This window comes from Nansenia antarctica (assembly GCF_963989245.1).
Source record: "Nansenia antarctica genome assembly, chromosome: 16".
Classification (NCBI taxonomy): Eukaryota; Metazoa; Chordata; class Actinopteri; order Argentiniformes; family Microstomatidae; genus Nansenia; species Nansenia antarctica.
In genome coordinates this window covers 16,146,490-16,169,788 of record NC_137686.1, presented here as the reverse complement: position 1 = coordinate 16,169,788, position 23,299 = coordinate 16,146,490, and the positions used below count along the sequence as shown (strand labels likewise).

Sequence of the window (23,299 nt, the reverse complement as noted above, 5' to 3'; positions counted from 1 at the left end):
GATAGATAGATAGATAGACAGACAGACAGACAGACAGACAGACAGACAGACAGACAGACAGACAGACAGACAGACAGACAGACAGACAGACAGACAGACAGATAGATAGATAGATAGATAGATAGATAGATAGATAGATAGATAGATAGATAGATAAATAGATAAATAGATAGATAGATAGATAGATAGATAGATAGATAAATAGATAGATAGATAAATATAACACTATGGGTTCGTGGTTTCTAGACTTAATTTGGTACTGTATTTGTAACTAAGTAAGGAAACAGGTCTTAGTTGGTAGGTAGATATTAGATAATAGAATATTAAATGCTGCGTAGCACCAATCTGTCCATCTCTGCAAACGGTCGATTATGTTGTAACTTCGGCATGCTCTGGACGCATTTCATTGGCTATCTGTGCTGAGCTTACAGCACCCACTGGCTCACCCAGCTGTCACTCCAGCCGGAGGATTCGCGTCCTTGCTGAACGTGGCGACGCCAGAGACCAGCACGTAAGTAAAACGACTGTCCACTGACAGTAAGGTAGATATGATGTGGAAATTCAAAGCAGGTGAATATTAAAAGGCTTAGAAGCGAACTACTGATAAGCCATTTGTTTTTTGGGGGGGAAATCAGTAATACGTTACAGACTTACCTACGGTGTCCCTCGAGTTTCGATTTCACGGCTGTTCCACACTGAAAAGTTTTCCCTCATTGTCCTTCGTTCTCTCACACCTGCTGCGAGCGCTGTACTGTAAGAACACAGGTAAGTAAGCCACGTTTAGCCCAGAACTTCAATGCAATAACTAATAACTAATAGGCTATTTCATTTCTATAACAGGTGTAGTCTATGCTATAGCCGAGATATGGAACAGTAATCCTCACAATGTTTTTGGCCTGCGTGTATAAAAGCTTTTGGTTGCAATTATTACCGTAATTACGCAACTTCACATATATAAGCTCTGATGCGCCAAAATTGCTCAACTTGAGAGTGGGGGAGATGAGATCACCTCTTTGTCTTCAGTTTTACCTGTAGCAGACAGTGGCATCTTTTGAATCATAAAAATTCAGTTTTGTTGATGCCATTGTTGCTATCTGGCTCTGTCGGAATGAAAGAAAGTTGAAGGCTTCAGTTCGTCTTTGCGGGTTTTCGTTCAACCAAAACATTTTTGCGTCAAAAAAGACTCAGCCCAGGAGCCGCACGCCGTGGTTTTGGACAAGGTTACCGTATGTATCACACAAGCACGTGACGTTAGAATTACAAGGTTCTATCTCCATTTTTGTCAAAATTGAGTTTTTTTTTTACATAAGATCCATTAGGTGTTTATTAATGCCTGTGTGGTGTTTTTTTTTTTTTTAAATGTTGACATTTCTTAGTTAGTAATTAATAAAATACAAAGGTTCCATCTCACAAAACATAATGGAATGTAAAAACTTTGAAGCTCAATATCTCTGAACTGCCCTAAACGGAGATAGAACCTTATCATTCTAAGCTCACAAGCATACAAAGTGTACATTAAGCTTTACCATGGTGACCATGGTGTTAGTCTAGGTTACCTGTGCCTACTGAATGACCCGATTTGTGAGTTTGATGGCGTGTATGCATGCCTGCATGGGTCTCAAATTAATGTCAATTGTCAAATCTGGCTAAGGTTACACTCACTTGACTGCTCAACATTGTGTTGCATCTGAAGTTAAGACAACAGCACTTTTTGTTGGCTTGGATGATGAAAGAGACATTCACTCATTCACTCCAATTCTGTCTGACTGTGTGTGTGTGTGTGTGTGTGTGTGTGTGTGTGTGTGTGTGTGTGTGTGTGTGTGACTGTGTGTGTGTGTGTGTGTGTGTGTGTGTCTGTGTCTGTGTCTGTGTCTGTGTCTGTGTCTGTGTCTGTGTCTGTGTGTGTGTGTGTGTGTGTGTGTGTGTGTGTGTCTGTCTGTCTGTCTGTCTCTCTGGGTGGGTGGGGGTGGGTGTGTGTGTGTGTGTGTGTGTGTGTGTGTGTGTGTGTGTGGACATCTATCTCCTGACACTGACACCAATAGCTTAGTGTAATATAATCCCCAAGTATAGATGTCTGAATAGTTTGGGATGATGCTAGTATATAACTATATAGAATATTAGACTGCTGCTATTGCAACATTGATGTCTAGATGTCAACCTGTTACCTCAGGTGTGTTTATTACTGCTTTATTACAGCGTTATTACAGTAAGAACTAAACAGGCCCCACCTCTGAAATATATGTTAGCTTCGGTTACACTCCCCAGGGAGTTGTTTCTGGAACTATTCTGTGAACTCTCAATCATGTGTTCCAGCCACGCGAGGCAGCATAATGATGCATTTGCTACAAACTGTCTGTTGTCGAATTGCTCTCAGCATAACGTCCTAAGTTGGTATACATTTGTGACGGGAATGACTTGTGGCCTAGTTACCCATGACTCCATGTTTAAACTGGTCAATAAACCCCATGACAGATAAGGTGCAACTGTAACACATTTTTTTCAAGCCTCACATTTGATATATATATGTCAGTATAACTTGTGTGTGTGAAAATATTATGTTTCCCCTTTCTTAGTATTGTAGAAGGCAACATTTCCAGCAATTGCCTCTCTGAAAAAACCTGATTTCAAAGTATCACTCTTGCCAGGCTGTGGGGGGCGCTGACTGGGTTCAGACTTTATTTTTTTTTGTATTGGGAATAATGAATTGGCGCTGCTTCTCTGCTTTAAACCTATCTCTCTCCCTCAGGACAGGAATATGGCACCGTGGATTATTCAAATTGCTCTGGTGGCAATATCTGTCTTCATCAGAACGACTGAGGGGAAGAAGGACAAGGTGCTTTATTGTTCTGGTAAGTTACAGTGTTTTTATCTGTAAGCTTTGTCCGCTTCTACCTGGTAGATACGTAGGCCTATGGGCTATTGAGGATGTACAGTAGACCTAATGCAGTAGTCGTGGTTAACAAAGGACTGTGATAAGATGAAAACTTGTACGGACTCAATCAAACTAACGGTTAACTCTTGTACGCTGTTCATTCTACATTTTTAACATTCAAAGAAGCAGCAGTTTTCTCCCGTAATTGTTTCATTCTAGATTGGATCAAAAAACAATTGGGATGCACTGTCTTGCTCAGCTATTTTCTTTAACACTGAGCAGATATAGCGACACCAGGACTGAAATCTTACAAAAACTAGAGGCGATCCTTATTCCTGTATTGCACTTGCCAAGCCACTGATACACTCTCAGCACTGTACACCACCAGTGTAACATCCTGTTATTAATAACATGATAAGCGCTATAACAGCCCTCCAAGCATACAGTCAGAAATCGGTCTTGAAACACCAACAATTCTTTGTGCAGTTGTTCCTTATCAGATCAAAAGCGTCCATTTTGAGTGAAACGGTCTCTAACTCGCTATTCGTGAAAAGAAATGTCCTTTGGATTGATATAATTACTTTGTTTGTCTGTATTGGCCCTTATAAACAAATAGAAGTGGATTACATTTCAGTATTTCTTTCTCTTTTACGGTAATTCCAACTTTTTCTGCATTTAAGCAAAATATTTGCTTGATATTTTGAGGGAGAGAGAGCCTTTTTATGAAAGCATGTGAAATGTTATGCAAACAGCTAGACAGTATTCCAAACCGCTAGACAGTATTACAGTATTGTTGTTCATGCATTTAACTCATCTTTTATTGTTTGAAAAAAATGCCCAGGCACATGATCTCTCTTCTTCTTTCAGCATGCAAGGCGATTGTTGATGAGCTTAATTATTCAATCAGCCAGATTGATCCGAAGAAGACCATCGATGTGGGAGGCTTCAGACTCAGCCCGGATGGGAGCATGAAAGATAAAAAGGTAAATTAGCGAAGGCTTGTTACTAAAACACGAAATACAGACGTGGAATAATGTAATATGACTGTAGGGCCACGCTCAGCAAATTGATTAAACTTTCAGATACAATGTTTCAAGAATCAAGAATTTATAGTGTTTATTGGATTGGATTGATGAATGATTCATATGCTGTAGTTAGAAAAAAAACGAAAAATGAAATAGATATCTATTCTTTATGTCATGGTAGTGAAACGTAGGATGCAGCAGACCGACAGATAGTTTGATAGGGTTAGTTAGAAGTGTGTGAGATGATTCCAGTGGGTGATTGTAAAAGCCCTCCTTCGCATCCAAAGTCTCGCCATCTTCCACCTCAGTAATCTTCTAGGGGAGGAATCCAAACTACTGTTGTTCCTTGAGCCTTGTAATGTTGTAAAAGGTCATATCCAGTAGGGTTCTAACCTCTACCCCTGGTGTCCAGGGACCTTCATGAGGTGCTCAGACTCCCCTATTGATCCCAGAGGTTAATCCTCTTCTGATCATAATTGATACCTAATAACGTGCTGTTTATTTAACTAGTCTCTCTCTCTCTCTCTCTCTCTCTCTCTCTCTCTCTCTCTCTCTCTCTCTCTCTCTCTCTCTCTCTCTCTCTCTCTCTCTCCCCTGGACATTGTAGGTTAACTGTATTAATTGTATTTCCGCTGAATTAATATAATTGATTGGCTCGCGCATGTAGGCTTAGATTTAAACGATTGTGATATTACAAATACACTTTGATTTGTTCTCTAGACCTGTGTTTATTCTTCCCAGTCTCCTTGTAACAAAGGGACACTATGGAACAGCTGTGTGTTGTTTGTCATAATTCAGACGCTCTCATTATTAAAAGTGGGTTCGTTTGGAAATAAATGCTAATTACAGTTCCTATACCCCAGTGAGTCTTGCTCATATTCCATTTAGTTTGCCCCCAAGCTGTGTTGGGGGCCTCTGCAATACCACTGCTGTTGAGAGACTATGAATACAAGGATAATAATTATTATACCTTTATTTGTATAGTGCTTCTCTAAACTATGTTACCAAGTGCTGCTAAACAAGAGAAGAGATCGTAGAAATACGTCAGCAGAAGTAAAATGAGAGAAAGAAAGCGACATTCAAATAATACGTATCATTGAGAATCAGACAAATGATTGAAATAATAACAACAAATTAAAACAGGCGAATCAACAGATAACATTACACAATAAGACTTCAACTAGATAAGTTATCAACAACTAAATGCAAGTTTATAGAGAGAGGGTTTTTCAGAGTTTTCCAGCTTGTATGTCTTCAGGCAGACCATTCCAATGTCTAGGGGCCCAAATGGCAAAAGTCTGGTCACCTTTAGTTTTCAGTCTAGACTTTGGAACAGTCAGTGGAGCCTTGCTTGAAGATCTGAGGCTGCGCTTCTGTTCATATGGTGGTAGAAGGTCTGCGATGTATACTGGGGCTAAGCCATGTCTGGCTTTATAATCAATAGAATCTTAAAATCAATCCTAAATTCTACTGGAAGCCGGTGTAACTAGGCTAAAATTGGTCTGATGTGATCACTCCTCTCACTTCTGGCTAAAAGACTCCCAGCTGGTTTGTGCACTAGCTGCAGCTGAGAGATTTGTTTTCCTTTAGTTGGAGAACATTTAGAGACATCCAACATTTAATGTCTGCAAGTCAATCTTTAACAATGGCTAAGCTGCTTGAATCACTGGACTTTTTTTTATGCATATACGGTACTGTAGAGCTGGATGTCATCAGCATAGCAATGAAAATAAGTATTATGCTTGCAAATAATATGATCAAGTGGGAGCATATATGCAGAGAATAAAATGTGGCCTGAAATAGAACCCTGAGGCATTCCACACATGTTTACTTCCAAGGAGGAAACAGAGTTACCAAAACCAACAGAGACGTGCCTATTTGAGAGATAAGATGTATACCAATTCAGGGCAGTGTCTGTAATTCCTTCGGGACTTTGAGTAAAGCAAGTGTCTGTGCTTTGTGTATTGAGCAGAAACCAGATTGGAATGTTCTGCTCATGAAGTCTGTTAATTGTTTATAAACAACTGTTCACTATCATTGTGGAATTACACAATCACAGTTAATAAGAGAAATCGAAAGTATTGAATTACGTATTTGATGGCATTAACTTTTGCACCGAAAGTGTTTAGCAATCCGTTACCAACCACCAACCGTCTTATAGAAGTATACCTGTTGCGCTGGGAAATCCATAGATTTGATCCTCAACAACAACAATAACCCAACCCTTGGCTGTTTCTGCGGCTGTCTGTCTGATTCAGGGAAGGAGGGGTGTCCAGGCTCAGGCATCATTGGGATGGGACCAGATTTGCAGGTTTTAAGTCTTAAGTCTTGCTCTTTGCCCTCCCCACTGGGGCTCTCTGAAAGGCGTGGTTGGCGCCACAAAGTTAAATCTGCAACAATATAAACTTATGTCAAAGACTTTGAACTTAGTCGAAGCTAATTGTTCATAAGGAAGCCTTGAATGTCTGTAATAAGACAAGAATGTGTTACTTCTCAGTGAATGTGCTTTTATTGTTTCTGATAGTAAAAGCTTTAAAAAAGCAGCATTCTTCGATTAGTTTTCAGTCACAATGAAGGGACACATTACACTGTAACATAAGGCTGTCTTGTATGTGTTAACACACACATTTCCCTTCCTGAAGACATTGCAGCGAAATGAAGCATCCTCCTAATGTCGTCATTATTAGGTTTATTATTATTAATTTATGTGTTTTCATTGGCCCATATCAGTCACACAATAAAATTGAAAGGCGCTCTCTCCAGCGTTGCATTAATGGCTAGGCTTTTCCAATGGGAATTGAATGGGAGGATAGCATCCCTGAGAAGGCCTTTCTCTGCCAGGGCCTGCCCAGTCCCCCTCCTCATTCTTCAGCCCGGACGTGATTGACAGGCCCCTTTCACAGCCCCGTAGACTGGTGAGGAAGGAATTTAATTCCGAGCCATTTTCAGGATTGCATGATAAGGGTTTCGTTTGGTTGGCTGAGGTTGGGACGTTTTTCCAGTGCAGTAGAAAGACTCTTTTTTTTTTTTCGGTGACCAGTTTGATTTTGCATTTATAAAGGCTGAATTTGAATCATGTCAGTCAATATAGCATTGTATGTACGGTATTTGGGAAATACACCATTGATGTAAAAATGTTTTACGTTAACATTCAACATTTATTGTTGGCACAGTCTCCAGTGACTTGTTAGTAGTTCAATGTTGATGTTGAGGTGAAATCACAACCGTTTGTGATCTTGCAATGGTCAAACAAACCATTGACGGACAGTTGGTCGGTCATGGCCCAACCATTTGTTTTATTGATATCCTCAATATCCATTCCTTACCTTTATAGTATGCCCAGCCCTCTTCCTGGCCTGAGAGTGAAAAGGCAGAAATGTATGGCAGAGTTCATGCCGGTCCCCAGGACCTTTCTATCTCTCTGCTGAACAGATGGCAGTGAGCCATGGAAGCGTCTTTGTGTCACCAAGAGTCAGATATATCCCAAAAAAAAACACAGAGGAGAGAGGAGGGGGAGAATGCTTCTATAATGTAATCAGTGAAGCCGGAAGGGTCCATACTGAGTCTGAAAGGGGACAATAGGGTCAGGATATATCTACATTGCACAAAATCCAGTTCATCTGCAATATGGCCCCCCCCCTCCTCTTTCCCTTCTTCCCTTTGCCTTCACCCCGGCACCTTTTGACCGGGTTGACAAGGAAAGCTTCCTTCTTTGATCACTGGAGGGTGGAAGGAGAGGAACCGCCAAAAGGGACCAAAGGATGAGACTCAACTGTTTACCCTGCACTTGGCTGCTGTTTAGGCCCCCCCCTTGCCATCCTCTGCCCCCCCCGCCACCACCACCACCACCACCCCATCACCCCTCCCTGCTCCTTAACTCTCCCCACCCCACCCCAAACCTGCCCCCTCTGCTCCTTAACCACCCTCACCTCCTCACACCCCGCCCCCCTCCCCCCCTAGCCCTTTCACTCCCCCCTGCCCCCCCGTCATCACCCCCTGCTCACCCCCGTCACCCTTTCCCCTCTCTCCTTCCGGGGGAGGCCGTGGGGGTGTTGGCAGAGTGCACCTTGACCTGGCTAGACAGCACAGTGTGTTTTGTCCTGTTGCCAAGGGGAAGGGTCTATACTAGGGGTCTATCCTTCTACAACCTTTAAGGAGTACAGGTTAAATGTCATAGTTCCAGCGTAGAGGATGTGTCAATGTGATGGGAACGGAAGCTAGGGGTCAACCAGCGTGACCCGAGGACCATGCAGTGTCATACAACTGACCACTCATAGAACACAACAAACTAAGATGAAAAAGTCAAGTATAAAGTAAGCCAAATTATTATTTATTTATTTATTATTTGGATTTTTTTTTTTTTTTTTTTTTTACTTCACCAGGTACCTCTTGCTCGGTCGGAGACCCATCTAAATGAGCTTATGGATGTGGTTTGCGACAGCATGACTGACTATGCTCTCCATGTGGACCCAGACACCAAGGAAAAGCAGTACAAGAGGTTTGCTCCCAGAGGCAAGATGGATTTTACCGATTTCAACAATTTCCAGTTTGCAGGCCCAGAGGGTTCCAACTCCTTGAAGTTTGCAGTAAGTGTGACAATTATTTATTAATTTACTGAGTTGTTTATTTATTTTAGTCATACTGTACATTTTATGAGGTTCAAGCTTTCATTCGTAGGAGTTTAGAATAGTTTTTCAAAGTACTTTTTAGGTAAACACGTGATTTGATTAGATACTACGGTCGAAACTGAAATTTGTGTTGGATCAATCTTACTTTAAAAACAGGGGGTTAAATCAGTTCGAATACAGACATACTGTATACAAAAGGTTACACTAACACTTGGTCTGTTGCCCAGCTCAAGCTAGGTTCTGCAAATTTTCCTAGTGCCTATTACGTTTTTCTAAATGGAATACAAATATTATGTATTAACTGGAGAACAGATTTTGTATTTTATTCCAATAATGTGATGGCAATACAGGATGTGTGTTGTAAGCTACGGTGAAACAAACTATTTTTCTATTCTTTTTTGAATGAATATGGCTAAATTTTAAACCTTCAATCGTAAATGGCATAACAGCTTTTCCTCTCTTAGAATCTAAGCACTCGTGCCAATCGTATGGAAAAATGGACTTATAACTTAAACTTATTTTCTCTGCAAATTGTAATTAAATATGTGTATGATCTTTTTTATTTACATATGGTTAGCAATTGGTCTTTAACATAGAAAGCTATGCAAAAGCTTTGTACGTATTATTATTTAAAATATGTTAGTTAATTCAGTTTAACAAATCACAATTTTGCATTGAGGATGTTTTAAATGTTTCTATGTAATTCTAATTACATAGAAAGGGCATACCCAATACCACTTGAACATGTTTTATCACGCGAATATGCTTTATCATATTCGTTTATCTATTGATAATTAATTTATACATATACATGAGCATTGCTTTGTGCTGTTTCTAATCTCTTACAATGCACCAAGAATGCTCTACAGTTGAGTAATGTGCATATGGAATCGCCATGTCATGGAACTGGTGTTGTGATTTGGTAATGCTTCCTTGAGTGTTCCAAGATGGCCGAACGGCATGGTGAGGGGAGGAAAACATGGCAGCTGGCTTGGCGGGCCGCTCGGGCGTGCCCACCATTGTGTGAAACGACATGCTTGCGCGCCCCTCATCATGGATCTGTTTTAGCTGTCTGTTAGTGAAGCGTTAACCAGCCCTTCTCTCCCTTCTCCTCCTTGTCTCGCAGTGTGAAAGCGTAGTGGAGGAGTTAGAAGATGATATCATCTCGCTCTTTGCCAAAGAGGCAGACCATGTGGTCGACAAGTTATGCAATGAAATATCAGGTACGGATTCAGACATGGCGTCACAGTTTCTCTTTCAGCAGTGCTCCTGTTTCACCCTCCATGCATGTTAGCGCACACATCCTCGCTCAGATCGTACTTTATGAGAAAGCCTAGTCATCGATATATTGGACTAATATCGTACAATTTACGTGTTTATTAATTCATTGTCACTGTTGCTAGATATCATATTAACGTATAACGTTATATAACATATAACGTATCTCACTTAATCGTAATACACCTATCAATTGCCAATGTGTGTTTAGGAGTCTTGATTCATAAAAAGAATACTGATTCCCTAAGAATATTAAACTTGGTAGGCCTAGCATTTCAATGTTGCTGAAATGTAATCTTGCTCTCCCCCAAAATTATGATATGAATACAGTGTACACCAACCAGGGATATAGAAAGATGATCATGTCTGTATGTCCTCAAACAGTTAAAAGGACAATTAGATACCCCAACCTTCTTTACTACCAAGCCGATTTTTGGTGTTTTTGTTTTTTTTCGATTTTTGTTTCGGATTCTCATCTGTGAGTCGCCATTTTGTTCCAACCCAGTAGGATGAACCTTCTGGCACGCAGAGTACTGTTTTTCTTGTTGTTGTTGTTTTTTACAGCGTAACAGTGCTATTTATGAGAATATGACGGGACCTTTCCAACATATTGTGTACTTAGTCGAGGATGATATGATATAACTGATATGAGCTTTCATAAACGAAACAAACCTTCAACTCGATCAACTGCAACTGCAGTCCCGTACAGCCTGTCTATTATATCCTGTAAGAACCACAAGCACTGTTGTAAATGATGTGCCATGTCAGACTAGTCTACTGTATGTCTGTAAATATTGATTAAATAATGTTCATTAGGTATTATAACTTTGGTACATTGGTCCATACATACATACTGATGTTTTTAACTGTCTTCATTTGCAGATTTTTGTAAACCAGCCAAAACCCTGAATGAAGAACTTTAGTTTTACACACGTCTCTGTTGAAGAAGATGGGACCAGCCTTAATATGTTACAAACGCAGGTTTACAACAAGCATTTTGTACCAATGAACTTGAATAATTTCAAATAAAGTGTCTTATTTTGAATTGAAATGGTGGACTAATGTTGTCAAATCTACGGAATTTGATTATGAGGGAATTTAGGCGTGCCTTTTCGTTTCAACTTCAAGCTCAATGCTGTACCGCTAAAAAGGTTGCAGTTGTTTATATCCTAAAAAACTGAATTAACGCTGAAGAAAATAAATGATCGTCAAGGGTCACATGAACATTTCGTAATAGCATTGTAATTGATATTGTAGTCGAGTTATTTTGTTGTTATTATGCATGTGAACTAGGCAGTGCTCCTTTATCACTTCCAACTCTTGTACTATAATCACAAACCAAGTATTCGTATGATTAGAGTAATTACCCTGCTATTGCACAGGTAAAATTCTAAATTAGGTTACATATTTAGATCCCTCCTGTCTGTGATTTATTGTTTGGACTTCTGCCTTTTCATTTGTCACATGAATACTCCTGTACTGTATATGGAAGTCTACATTTACGACAAATTACATTGGGATGTTGATGATAATTGAAAGATCGGTTAATGTTTCCACTGAACATCAACATCGTGCTGGTCAAGTCTAGAAAATATATTTCCACCTACCTAAGCGCTGATTATTGTTATTCCGTTATTCAATGTAGATTACAATCTTTAGATAATGAAGATTTCGACTATTTCTACTATATTTGTTTGTATTCACAGTCTTGAGACTATCAGAAGGCAGACTAAAAGATGGAGCCTTACGGGGCCTCTCGTTTGTGTCATGTTGAAGCTCATTATGTGTTCTGGTCCAAAGTATGGGCAGTATTTGGAATTGGATGAATTGACCTATATTGATTTAGGAATTGCAAACATATTTCTGGGAATTCTGGGAAGTTTTGGATGTACTGTTTTGCATAATTCTATTGTGTTTACACAGTATGTGGGATCGAGTACTTTCATCCAGTATGCTAAATCGTGACCCATTTTATGGTTGTAATTAGTAAGTAACTTGTGAAAATGCATTGAGAGGGAACTCTCTCTAGGTTATTGGCAAAATGTGCAATGGGACACACTAGTAAAAGAAAACTATATTTAAGTGCCTAGTTACCTTGTCTATTTGTCCCTCCCATAGAATGGGTCAAAATTCATAAGTCAATGCATTTGTCATCAAGTGCAGCAAAACTTAGATTTCAGAGCACATCATGTGGTTTTAAGTGACACCAATTCCTGCTCTTAAGGAAAACAACGTTAAGGTGCAATTCATGATTTATTTCTCAGCCAAAACATGCAATGAGTGACCTGCAATGGGAGAACAGCTTAATACAACTTATATTTAAATGTCATTAATTGAAATTACCATTGAACAGCCGTATTAGTCTAATTATAATTGAAGACATCCCAGATTGTGCCTTTAAAGTGTTTTTAAGGGGGCCTTTAGTCTTTTTCTCTAAGAACAAGCTAAATGTACTGGTCAAGCTTTCATAGGGCAGACCCTTTGAGACAGACAAGTTATACAGTATACAAATCAGACAAATCATATACAAAACAGACACATAATATACAAAACAGTACACTGGAATTACAGCCTTTTTTCCTGAACCGCACTTCCTCGTTCTATCAAAACAAAAAAAAGTCTCCTAAGTCTCCAACTTGTTGAATGTCCTTAGTGGTGTGATGGGAGTTTTTCTTCTTCTCCGACTTGAAAAAGTGTCAGCTTGTCTTTGTGTGCGTAGCTGTCTCTGTGGATGTCTGTAGATGTCAGGGGGGCTTGGGCTTAGAGTAGACTCTTGACTGATCAAGGGTTACCAAGGTGCTGTTGGCAAGGCCAGGGGGGGCTCATTCGCTCAGGGGCCCCACTGACTGGACCACTAAACGCTCATTTCCTACGAATGTTAGGCTCTTCACACACGACAGGGCCGACCCAAACCATACTGTGCTGACTTGGATATTCTCCTTTCACGTCAGTCAGTCCAGCACTGTTTCAACAACTGTGGTAGTGGATGGGTAACCAGGGGTAACCAGGCCAGCCCGGTACAGCTCAGCTCGGCTCAGCTTGGTTCGGCTCTGTAGTGTGAACTAGGATTTAGAGAGCAGGCCTGGGTCAAATACATAAAGCCAAACACTTTAAAGTATTCTAGGTGTACTTGATTTATCTTGCAATGGACACGTGAGACTATTCCATTGCTTCCATTGTGCCAGGCAAAGTAAATCAAGCACACCTCAAGTATCTGAAAGTATTTGATGTCCATAATGAACCCAGGTCTCCTCAAGAGAGGGAGAGGGTTTCACTTTTTCTTCTTTCAGGAAGAAATGCAGCTGTTATGCGGAGGATGAGAGCTCCATGGTATAGCATTCTGAAGGATTTCTCCAAACATAAACTCAATGATCCAGGAAGACTACCTCATTGAGAAAAATGTTTTATAGAAAGTGGATCTTTTCCATCTATACTCTACCCATAAAGTTCAGCCACTGAGCTGCGGTATTAACTTGTATTCTAACAAGATTAAAATATATTTGTCCTGGAGATTAGCATACTTAAGTCCCCCTTTGCCTTTTCGTCAGTGGCAGTGGGCTTTGATCTGTGTTGCGTGGCAAGGCCCTGGCTTGGACCCGGCCATCCGAGTGCCAAGTGTGAAATTGGTCTGATGTCATCCCCATTCTTCACCTTATACTTCTCCTCACCCAGCTTAATTATATTTCCGCCACAAAGCCCCGGCCGCTTCATTCCATATTCAAGTTTGACTAGGAAGCGTTTAGAAAACTATGGGTAAATAGCTCAGTGGGGGGAAGGGGGCAGGATGGCTCTCTTTTGTTCAGGAGACACACAGGGGACATCAATACTTTTCTGATATGTATTTTGTCTTTCAGAGTCAGACTGCCCTTTGCTTCGAGCCAATTGGAGGGGTTAAGTTTATGACAAGGGGATGTGTGAACTTATGATAACTGAGATGTTTTGTTTTTTTCTTCATTTGCATCTCTGCTGTGTGTGTGTGTGTGTGTGTGTGTGTGTGTGTGTGTGTGTGTGAAAAAGAGCATCTCATGACTAGTCATAAAATCAACTTCACACAGAGGTTCATGAATGCTTATCCAATGTATTTTTGGTGTGTACTTGTCGCTTGAAAGAGCTCACTCGCTGACATCGATCTGAACAGTTAGTAGAAAACAGCTTTTTGAAGGTGGACATAAGCTATCAATTTTTAATGGCACGTCCTTTGTAAGGGATATTTTGAATTTGAAGGTGTGTATTGAAGTGATGGTTGCAAAGGAAGGGAGCCACCTGCAGCTGTGTGACAGGCTGGAGTGTGGGGGGAGGTGGCGGGGGGAGGCTGCGGTGAGTGGGGGGGGGGGGGGGGGGCTTTGACCTTCACAAGGGTCTCCTGACCACAACCCCCCCCCCCCCCCTCTCTCTCTCTCTCTCTCTCTCTCCCAACCCAACCCAGCCCAGAGAGAGGGAGAGAAAGAGAAAGAAAGAAATAAAGACAGTCCAGGGAGAGTGAGGGAGAGCGAGGGAGAGCGAGACCAGCCCAGCTCAGCTCATCAAGTCAGTCAGCGTTGGGTGTTACTTCCACATACAAGCTGGGACAGAATAGAAATGTAGATGAGCTCTCTGTCTCTCTCTGGGCCCATTGAGGAGCCAGGTCAATGCTGCTGCTGCCAATGGTCCGCACAGATAACTCGCCCTTTTGTCTCTGGGATCCTCTCTCTCTCTCTCTCTCTCTCTCTGATTTTGTTGCGACTTTCTAAACCAGGTCCAGAGGATCAGGTAATACTGGGGTTGTAGATTATAGTAACCAGGGTCTATTGGGTGACTTTTGGACATTTTGCATTTTGAATTGTAATATGTCATGCCCCGGCAGTATTCTGAATTAACATGGATATGTTATGATACAATATTTGATTATGAGATATGAATGATGGAGATAAATTGATATGCTGGATTTGATACATGTGTGTTAGATGGTGTGTGTTTAGTAGGGTGTGGTGGCCAGATAGCGTTCAGCTCTCGGAACTTCTGTAAACTTTTATTATTTTCTGTTGTGTTGTTGCATATTGCATTACTACACCTGCTGGTTTGATGTTCCAAAAACGTTTATTTTATTTCTGAGGAAAGGGAAGACATACAGTAACTTCGGAGGATATTCAACCAAACTTAATTCAACATGGCAACTTGGTGTCGAAAGTGCCGATGTGGGACTCTAATGAGATTAAGATTGTAGAATTATTGTTGTTGTTGCACATCCAAATTGAATACTGTACGTGACTGATTCATCCATTTGAAATGTAGTCTGTTACGGACAACTTCAGGGAAAGCCGTAGGTGTTAAGGTGAATAGGTGACTTAAAAAAAACATGCTTGTGTGTTTGTAGTGGATTCCAAAGTTTTCAGCACTCCTAATTATGCATTGGTTCCTTCAGCAGAATCATATGTGTTAAATTCCCTGGAAATGAGTAGCAGGCATACAACAAGTGAATGGATTCAATATGGAAAGGAGTGCATTGTTGTCTAGTTATCACACAGGCACAGTAACCTATACTGTAGATAACATGAGTTATTGATTTCCTCACGTGCACTATGGGCATTCAAAGTTGCTCTGCCACAAACAAATTGTTCTTGACTATTGAAAATGTATGTTTATACGTTGAGAAATGTAAATAGTATGTTTAGACCTTGTTTGCCAGTGACATAAACAGCAGGTTCTTCCGTTGACAGTGTAAGGTGCCAGTCATTGCACAGGGATGAGCTGCATATTGTGTTTGGTTGAATACCATTTCATAGTTCATTGTGAGCAGTTTAAAATGTATCTGTTTGTTTTGTTTTTTTAACTAGGAATTAGCTATTTGTTACACCGGGGTCATACACAATACCCATTTGTTTTACATTCTTGTTTTTGATGCTTTGCCTGGTGGTTTGGTGCTTTGCCTGCAGGAGCTTATATGGAAATACGTTCTGGTACTATTTTCAAATAGATACAGTAAACACAACTAAGTTCATACTGTACCCTCTAAAACCTAAGGGAGTGCTTGCGTCTATGACCCTCAAATATACCATATTATAAGGTCACCATCAATGATGTGATATCATGTGTGATACCACATAAAATAGTGAATTATGAAATATAGCCTATAACTATCATTTTCCACTTCAGACAACAATGTTTGCTTCTATAAGCTAGCCGGTGGGCCCCTTCAAATAGACAAATGGAATCTGTGTGGAGTACACAAAATATGTCTATTGAGGGTCTTTCAGAAAGTGGTATGGCCTTGCTTTCAGGATGAGGACTTACAGAGGCCTATATTACAGGAAGTTCCATAAACTACCTATATGTCTGAATACAATATGTACTGTACAAACAGGCTACTGTAGACTACTACACTTCGCAGCTGAAAGGGACTTTGCTGTGTATCTTTGAAGAAATGGCAGAATTGCTCTACAAATTATTATGTGTATTTCAACACACTGGTGCTTGTCGTTTATATATGATTTGTACGTACTAAATTATGTTTTAATCACTTAGAATTTGTACAACTCCATCTGAATTTTGAAATGTATCACTGTTTTGATATGAGCAATGAAAATGAAGGATGCAAACAATGTTAGCATTATTGTGGTTTATTTACGGTTAATTACACAGTTTATGATACAAATTATTTACATTTGTCTCATATCAAAGAATATTTCAAATAAAAAAAGAAAAATACAACCAAAACTTTGTCCTTTCTTTTTATACTGTACATATCCTTAAAAATTCTGATGTAAAGTCTCCGTTGTATTCCACCGTTGGCCAAAACCTCGGCCTGATATTAACAAGTTGTGATATCTTTGTAGCACAGTACTCATAGAAAAGTTCGTGGTACAGAACTTTTAAGGCAAAGTGTGTTTAAGTTTGGATTTAATGTATACACACTTGTAGGATTGACAATAAAAGATCATTCACACCACGTTTTAAGACCACAATTTGGTATGGATATACAGCAACAATGACGTAATGACGTACAGGTGACATAATGACGCTTTCATGCAAAAGGCCTCCAGACGTTTCATTCACATAAAATAAGTTATTGCAAGATAAATAAGTTATGTAAACATTCCGTAGCCTCGTCTCGAAAAACAACATGGCTGCTTTAGACTTTCAATATTGTTTATAAATATGAATACTATGGTCTTTTCCAATGACAATAAAAATGTATTTCATCTAAAACCATGGAATGCATACCAGTGACTATTCAATATACATTGTTTGTACAGTAGACCTATAATAGGACACGTGGACGTCAGTCATTTCAGCTCTGAAGTTTACCATGAAGTATAATCTGTTTTGAAGACAGAAAATCTTCAATATGCTACAAGTCAGAAATTTCCATTTAGATCCTGATATGAGCATTGGTTAAATTGAGATTTTAGAACTGAACCAAATAGGTTGCATTTCCATTATCATTCATTTCAAACTACTTAAATCATGTTGTGTGCTGTCTACCACTCCACCTCCCCTATCAACCCCTGGGTGAGAGAGGCGCATAACCTGAACTTTTCGGCGAATCTCAGCATTGTACCCAATGGAAGACTGGCGAGAAAGTTCCTATGCTATTATGTGCATGCATATGAGACAAATATTTCGGTATATAAAACAGTTGTATGTTTTTATAGCTAATATGTCTAGCTATTTCAACAAAAGAGGCCCCAAAAGTTCATCTTTTACATTCCTTTCATGAAACAACTCGTTTATCTCGTTTGGGTCAAGTTTAAAGTAACTTGCAGCAATTAAATATAATTTTGTCAATTTTCAATCTCATATCAGCACAGACCCAGAGTTAAATTATTTTTGCTGAATTTATTCATATGTAACGTTCATGAGTAGCATAAAGTTAATGCAAAACTTTAATTCAAACACAAAAATGCATTGTTATCAGATAGGCCTACGCACATCAACGCGTAGCTATGTGCCTCCATAATCATCTCAGAATGACTTTCTTTTTTCTTTTTTCTTTTTTCTTTTTTACACAAAACAAATAAATCTCGAAACAAACGTATTTTCTACATGGACATCAGAAATACAAGAAAATAATAGAATAAAAAATGTAAAAACATAGATTAACAATTTAGGATATTTAAATTCACAGTTTTCAAAATGCAGCAGAAAAAATCTTTGGCATGTTTTTTTCAGCATGTTTCCCCTCTCATTATTACGGTCAAATGTGTCGAGAAAGTCAAGTAGGACTATAATAATAATAATAAAAAAGCGCTTTAAAAAGAACAAACTTATGCTATTATGCTTACGAAGCATAACGTTTCAAGGGAAAGCGGCAAAAGGTGTTATAATAACACATCACGTGATTTAAGAATACAGAGTAGGCTATTGCAGAATCCTGTCTCATTCCTGTTTTAAATATATTTATGCTGGTATTTTTGTACACTGGCCCTTAAGAAATATTTTATTGCATTGTTTTATATTTTCTTGGCATTAATCACTGTCTTCTGATTTCTCGTCCTTGGACGTGGTGGCGTGATTGTACAGTCCCTGGGCCATCAGGTGCAAGGCCAGCGCGTTCTTGTTCCCCGTGGCCTTCTTGATCTTAGCCCGCTTGTTCTGGAACCAGATCTTGATCTGAGACTCGTTCAGTCCGAGTTCCTGGGCCAGACTCTGTCTCCTCTGCTCCGTCAGGTAGCGGTTAGTCTGGAACTCCGTCTTGAGTCTCTGGAGCTGTTCCGCTGTGAAGGCCGTCCTGGGCCGCTTGTCGTCCTTGCTTGGGGTGGCTGTTGTTGTTGTTGCTGCTGTGGTTGCTGTTGTTGTTGTTGTTGTTGTCGTCTTCTTTGGTTTACGAGATCTTGGCCCTGCATATTACAACACAATATACATGATTAGAACCGGAAATGAACACATGATCATGCATTTAACTTTCTCACAAACACAAATGCCATATTATCATTCTCATTGGAAGCAGTGGGTCTAGGGCAGTGCCAGTTGGCCTAGTAGCTATTTGACTACGCCTCATAACATGAATGAATGAATGAATGGTCTTTATTGTCATTGATATAGTACAGGTACCAAACAACGAAATTTAGGAGGGGGGGCTCCTCTGGTGCTAGGAAAAAAAACTAAAAACAAGAAGGGAAAAGAGCTGGTTTACATAAATAAAGGCTATCCACTATATACTATACTATACAAATAAAACACTGTGCTGTACTCTATGCTATGCTATAAATATTCTAACATCACTGAAGTGTTACTCGTAGCCTTGTAGCAGGAGTAGGCTAGTATTAATCGTAATAGCCTTGAATAATAAATAGCCTATTGGATGTGTCCCATAGGTTGAATAACCCATAGGGTAGCAGCATTAGAATGTCGATGATTCAGAAAGGATGCGGGGTTGTGTGTGGAGGGGAGGCATGGATGATGGGCTAGGGGTGTAGATGGGGGTGGGGTCAGTGGGAGGGGGGGGTTAGGCGCCTCTTTCTCTTCCTGTTACCATAGGAACTACATTTTAAGTTACTGTCTTTTATAAACGTGTTATGAATATGATGAACGTTTATGTTATCTCTGTCAGATAACGAACAGGCCTAGGTATGCTTCTACCGAATAGCCAATCGATTCACAGGCTTTGGTTTGACTTCAAAATAGCATCTAGCATATTAGGCCTATAATCTTATTGATAATCAATGCCTCTGTTTTACATTGACAAACTCAGCAGTTCATTGTTTTTCCCTTTTTATATTCCGAAATTAACAGTTTGTTTTGAAATAAACGTTTTTCATTATTCTATGCCATTGGGCTACTTTTTAGTGATCTTTCATGGGACAACTCACACAATGGAAACTTTCCAAGGTGGAACAAAAGCCTAATCTAATATTCTAGATATTTCTTGTTAAATGTGCTTAATTCATTCGATTGTGCACAACCTTTTACACGACATTTGAATATTGTTGATTGTGTTCAGTAAACTTCATTGTAGAGCTACTCTTCGAAATGTTTGAATGAATAGATAGCCCTAGACAATATTTAGGCTGCGCGTGAAAAATACAAAAGGGTATAGTAGCCTATAGCCATCATCAAATTAGATGACCAATCACTGACATTGTTGTTTTGATGTTTAAAACAAAATAAGTAGATATTTCGACAGGTTAGCCCGCTAAACGGAAAGGCCGGATAAAGGCCTTCAAGATCGAGAATCACAGCAACCTGCAGTGGAGGGCTAGTTCATAGGCTAATAGCCAAATGTTCAAGCATGGTTTTACAATATCTCAAATTAATATATTTAAAGAGAAAAGTAAACAGGAGACTACTAAATGAATTCAGTTCTTATTTCTATTCATGTTTGAAAAAGTTTGTACTCATTTCGGCATGCGTCTCATTTCGGATCTGGCATGGGATGGGGATAGCCTCTACTTTTTAGCCTCGCTCCATTGTCAAAAATATGCAAATTAAATATTAACAAAGACAAGACCAGAACAATGGCGCTAAACTTGGTTTCAGTTCTTTTATAGAAGTTCACTACAGCAATATGTTTGCGATACTATAAGGCCTAACCCTACACAAATTAGTTTGCCTATTTTTGCTGATTTCTGATTGAGTTTTGCAACGTCGTTCGCTTGGAATTATTAGCCTCATAATAAGTAGAGACTAACCAAATAACCCTGATATATCTTATCATGATGATAATGAAAATATTATACAATAATTATAGGGTAAAATGACGATGATAATAATAGTATCTTAATAATTGATTGATCACCGCCATTATGGACACGTAGCCTATCTTCATTATGTCAATCAAATCGGAATTTTAGAATAGCCTGATGGTCTTATTTACTGAATTTGGATAGATTATGAACACCCCCAAACCAATTAACTGAAAATGTCCACCAATTTGTTATTTCATTCATTTTCGAAACGTGTAAGGATAAACTTATGGTGAAATTGCTCCGTAAACTATAAGGTTTGTAATGCATTTTCTTTCTTTTGATCTAGAGGTCGTTCGGGGTTTCTATGTCACTATATTCGGTCCACGAGTACTGTTGCGCACAGCTCTAGTAATAAAATAACTAATTGCGGTATTCAAATGATCTATAAATGCCAGGGAAACTTATTTTACCTGCTGATGGTCGGTCCGAATATCTGGTACAATACACCCAGGCTGGCCAGAGCATGGGCTTGGATAAAGGTGCTGAACTGGCTTGGGAACTATCCGAGTCCGAGCTTAGGCACTGGTCTCCAGTCTCTCCCCGGGGCTTGAGAGGCGCGTCTGCAACGATATCGTCTTTTTTTGGCTCGCCAACTGAACGAGAATTTGAAGTTCCTTCCCCTGCCACAATCACACCGGTTTTAGGGACCACGCGAGCAATATTCTCCCGTCCATTATTTTCATCATAATTGAAAGTCCGATCTTTCCTGCGTCCAAAGTCTGGTCTTAAAATATTATCAATGTAAAAGTTGGTGATCCGGTGTGGCTGCTGGTTCCCCGGTGCTTGTAGGAGAGGAAGGATAGCCCGGTTGGACTCTTCTCCCGAATCTCGACGCTCTCCGTTATGGTGATCGTTTTCTTCCATACTGATTAATTCGATGTCCAATTTCAACACCTTTCCGTTGTTAAAAGTATGAATTCCAGTTTTCCTCGGACTTCTAGTTTATTCCTCTTCCACTGCCTTATGGAAATGTAACTGAAATGGAAAAGAAAAACGAAATCCTTTTTTTTCAGTATATAGTTTTGATACTGGAAACCCGCCTCTTGCCCTTCTCACAAAGGAAAATCATACTTCAAATGCTCATAGCTATTTCTCCTCTTGGCTATGAGTGATATGTTTCTTCTACTGAAAGTAGCATTTATAATGTTGAGTTGCAATGGTCCCTTTTCAGAACCAAACCCACGACTGTGCGTCCAGTAGCCCACTACACTACGAGGAGATAAAGACGCGCTAACTGCTTCTGAAATACTTTCACTATGGATTTATGTTCTTATTTTTAATAGGCTACGAGCCTCCCCGGTGACGTCGCAGTCCGGTATCTAAGACACGTGCCTTGGACCAATGGCGTTGGCGAGATGTGACCACGTGACCCTGTGACTCTGGAATAGGCTACTGGCACAACCCAACCTCATTCTCCAAGCGGTTGTGTTCAAATGCGTAAACATTAACAAGTATTAGTTGTAATTCATTCAGCCTTCACGTATTGTACAATAAAACACAATCTAATTCGTGTCAAAGATATGTTGGTCTCCATATTGGTTCGTATAGGTTATGGTATTTGCCATGGCATCATGCTACGGGGGGCATCCTCGAAGAGGGAGGGGTGTGAAACCTCATAGTTGCCAAATATATATTTTTGAACGTGCTTAAAAAATGAGGTTTCAGGATATAGGCTAAATGCGCCCATGCATGAGTCAATAAAGGTCTAAATGCATTCGATGTCCCAACATTGCGAGGATAAGTGTTCTCCCATGTGCAGGGGGGCTAGGCTAAGGGACGTGTGATGGTGCACTGCACGGCAAGGTGCTCCCCACCCATGTTAGCCTATTGCACTTGAGGTAGGCGAAATAAATTGTAGGCTACCACATTTAAATCGCAACTCAATGTTCACATAGCCTAAAGGCTATAGGTCCAAATATATTAAAATATGCGGAATAAAGCATATATATCCGTGGTCGGACTATCCTATAGCCAATTGTGCCACATAGAATTATTGGCATCGTTTTCTCAGATCATTTGTATTCAAATGACTGTGTTATTCCATAGGAAGATTAGTTCCATATCGATGCGCAATGATTCCCAGATTTTGGACGTATTTTGGTTCGTGCGTAAAAGGGCCGTGGCGCTTTAAAAAAGAGCAATGCCAACAAACAGCTGTGATATCACATGTCGCAAAGCACCAAGGAGCAGAGCCCGGTGCCAAACACGACTGATGCCGGTTGTGACCAGAGTCCTCAGGAAGGCCCTTGCTGGGCGATATAAGGTCAAACCTCATCGCAAAATATAGCCTATAGTCCGATCATGGCTTTTCTCATGGCAAATGGTATAAGTGCCGAGAAAGCCTGATATGTTATAATGACATAACAGGTCCGTTTTTGTTATTATGGGATGTAGCCACATCCATTGCCATTATCTATTATTTGTTCCATTTGAATTATGCGTAAATAGATGCTTCAAACAGTATTTCAAACATCCTTTTGGTGATCGGTGCCAGAACCAGACCCGTGGACCATCGTCTACTCTCCCCGTAGGCCCACTGGCGCTCCCCGGTTACACATAGACCCGGTCTAAGCCATCGTGCACGGTGCCCCTGCCCCTTCTTGCTGGGTGCACCTGCGCGCTGTGAAATATTGGTATTGTCCACCGTCTGCATGGTTAGCTATTTCGATATCATGTTGGCCACATAAAAACAATTGTTGTTGAATGTATGTTGATTGAAACATAATCTTGTGTTATTTCACCACTGTTTAGTTGATATAGTGCGCCGTGCAGTAAATCCAAGTGCAAGGAGACCCACATTATTAGCAAGCCAAGAAATGTGCAAAGCTTGCA

General features: G+C 40.0%; 2 protein-coding genes across 3 annotated transcripts; one reads left to right on the top strand and one right to left on the bottom strand.

The window, feature by feature from the left end:
- The first annotated feature begins 489 nt into the window (after window positions 1–489).
- On the top strand, window positions 490–11,798 carry cnpy1 (canopy FGF signaling regulator 1). 2 transcript variants are annotated; one of them, XM_080547164.1, is made up of 6 exons: window positions 490–511; window positions 2,747–2,849; window positions 3,740–3,855; window positions 8,280–8,483; window positions 9,652–9,748; window positions 10,686–11,798. In XM_080547164.1, exons 2-6 carry the CDS (start codon window positions 2,756–2,758, stop codon window positions 10,724–10,726), a joined length of 552 nt encoding a protein of 183 aa, XP_080403290.1. In that variant the 5' UTR covers window positions 490–511; window positions 2,747–2,755; the 3' UTR covers window positions 10,727–11,798. The 2 variants fall into 2 exon arrangements, with proteins under 2 accessions (XP_080403290.1, XP_080403289.1); XM_080547163.1 differs by lacking the exon at window positions 490–511 and adding an exon at window positions 524–765 and having other exon boundaries at window positions 10,686–11,797.
- Window positions 11,799–18,248: 6,450 nt separating this feature from the next.
- On the bottom strand, window positions 18,249–21,331 carry en2b (engrailed homeobox 2b; the record flags this gene model as incomplete). Its single annotated transcript, XM_080546268.1, has 2 exons — window positions 18,249–18,619; window positions 20,878–21,331. 2 exons carry the CDS (start codon window positions 21,329–21,331, stop codon window positions 18,249–18,251), a joined length of 825 nt encoding a protein of 274 aa, XP_080402394.1.
- Between the last annotated feature and the right edge of the window lie 1,968 nt (window positions 21,332–23,299).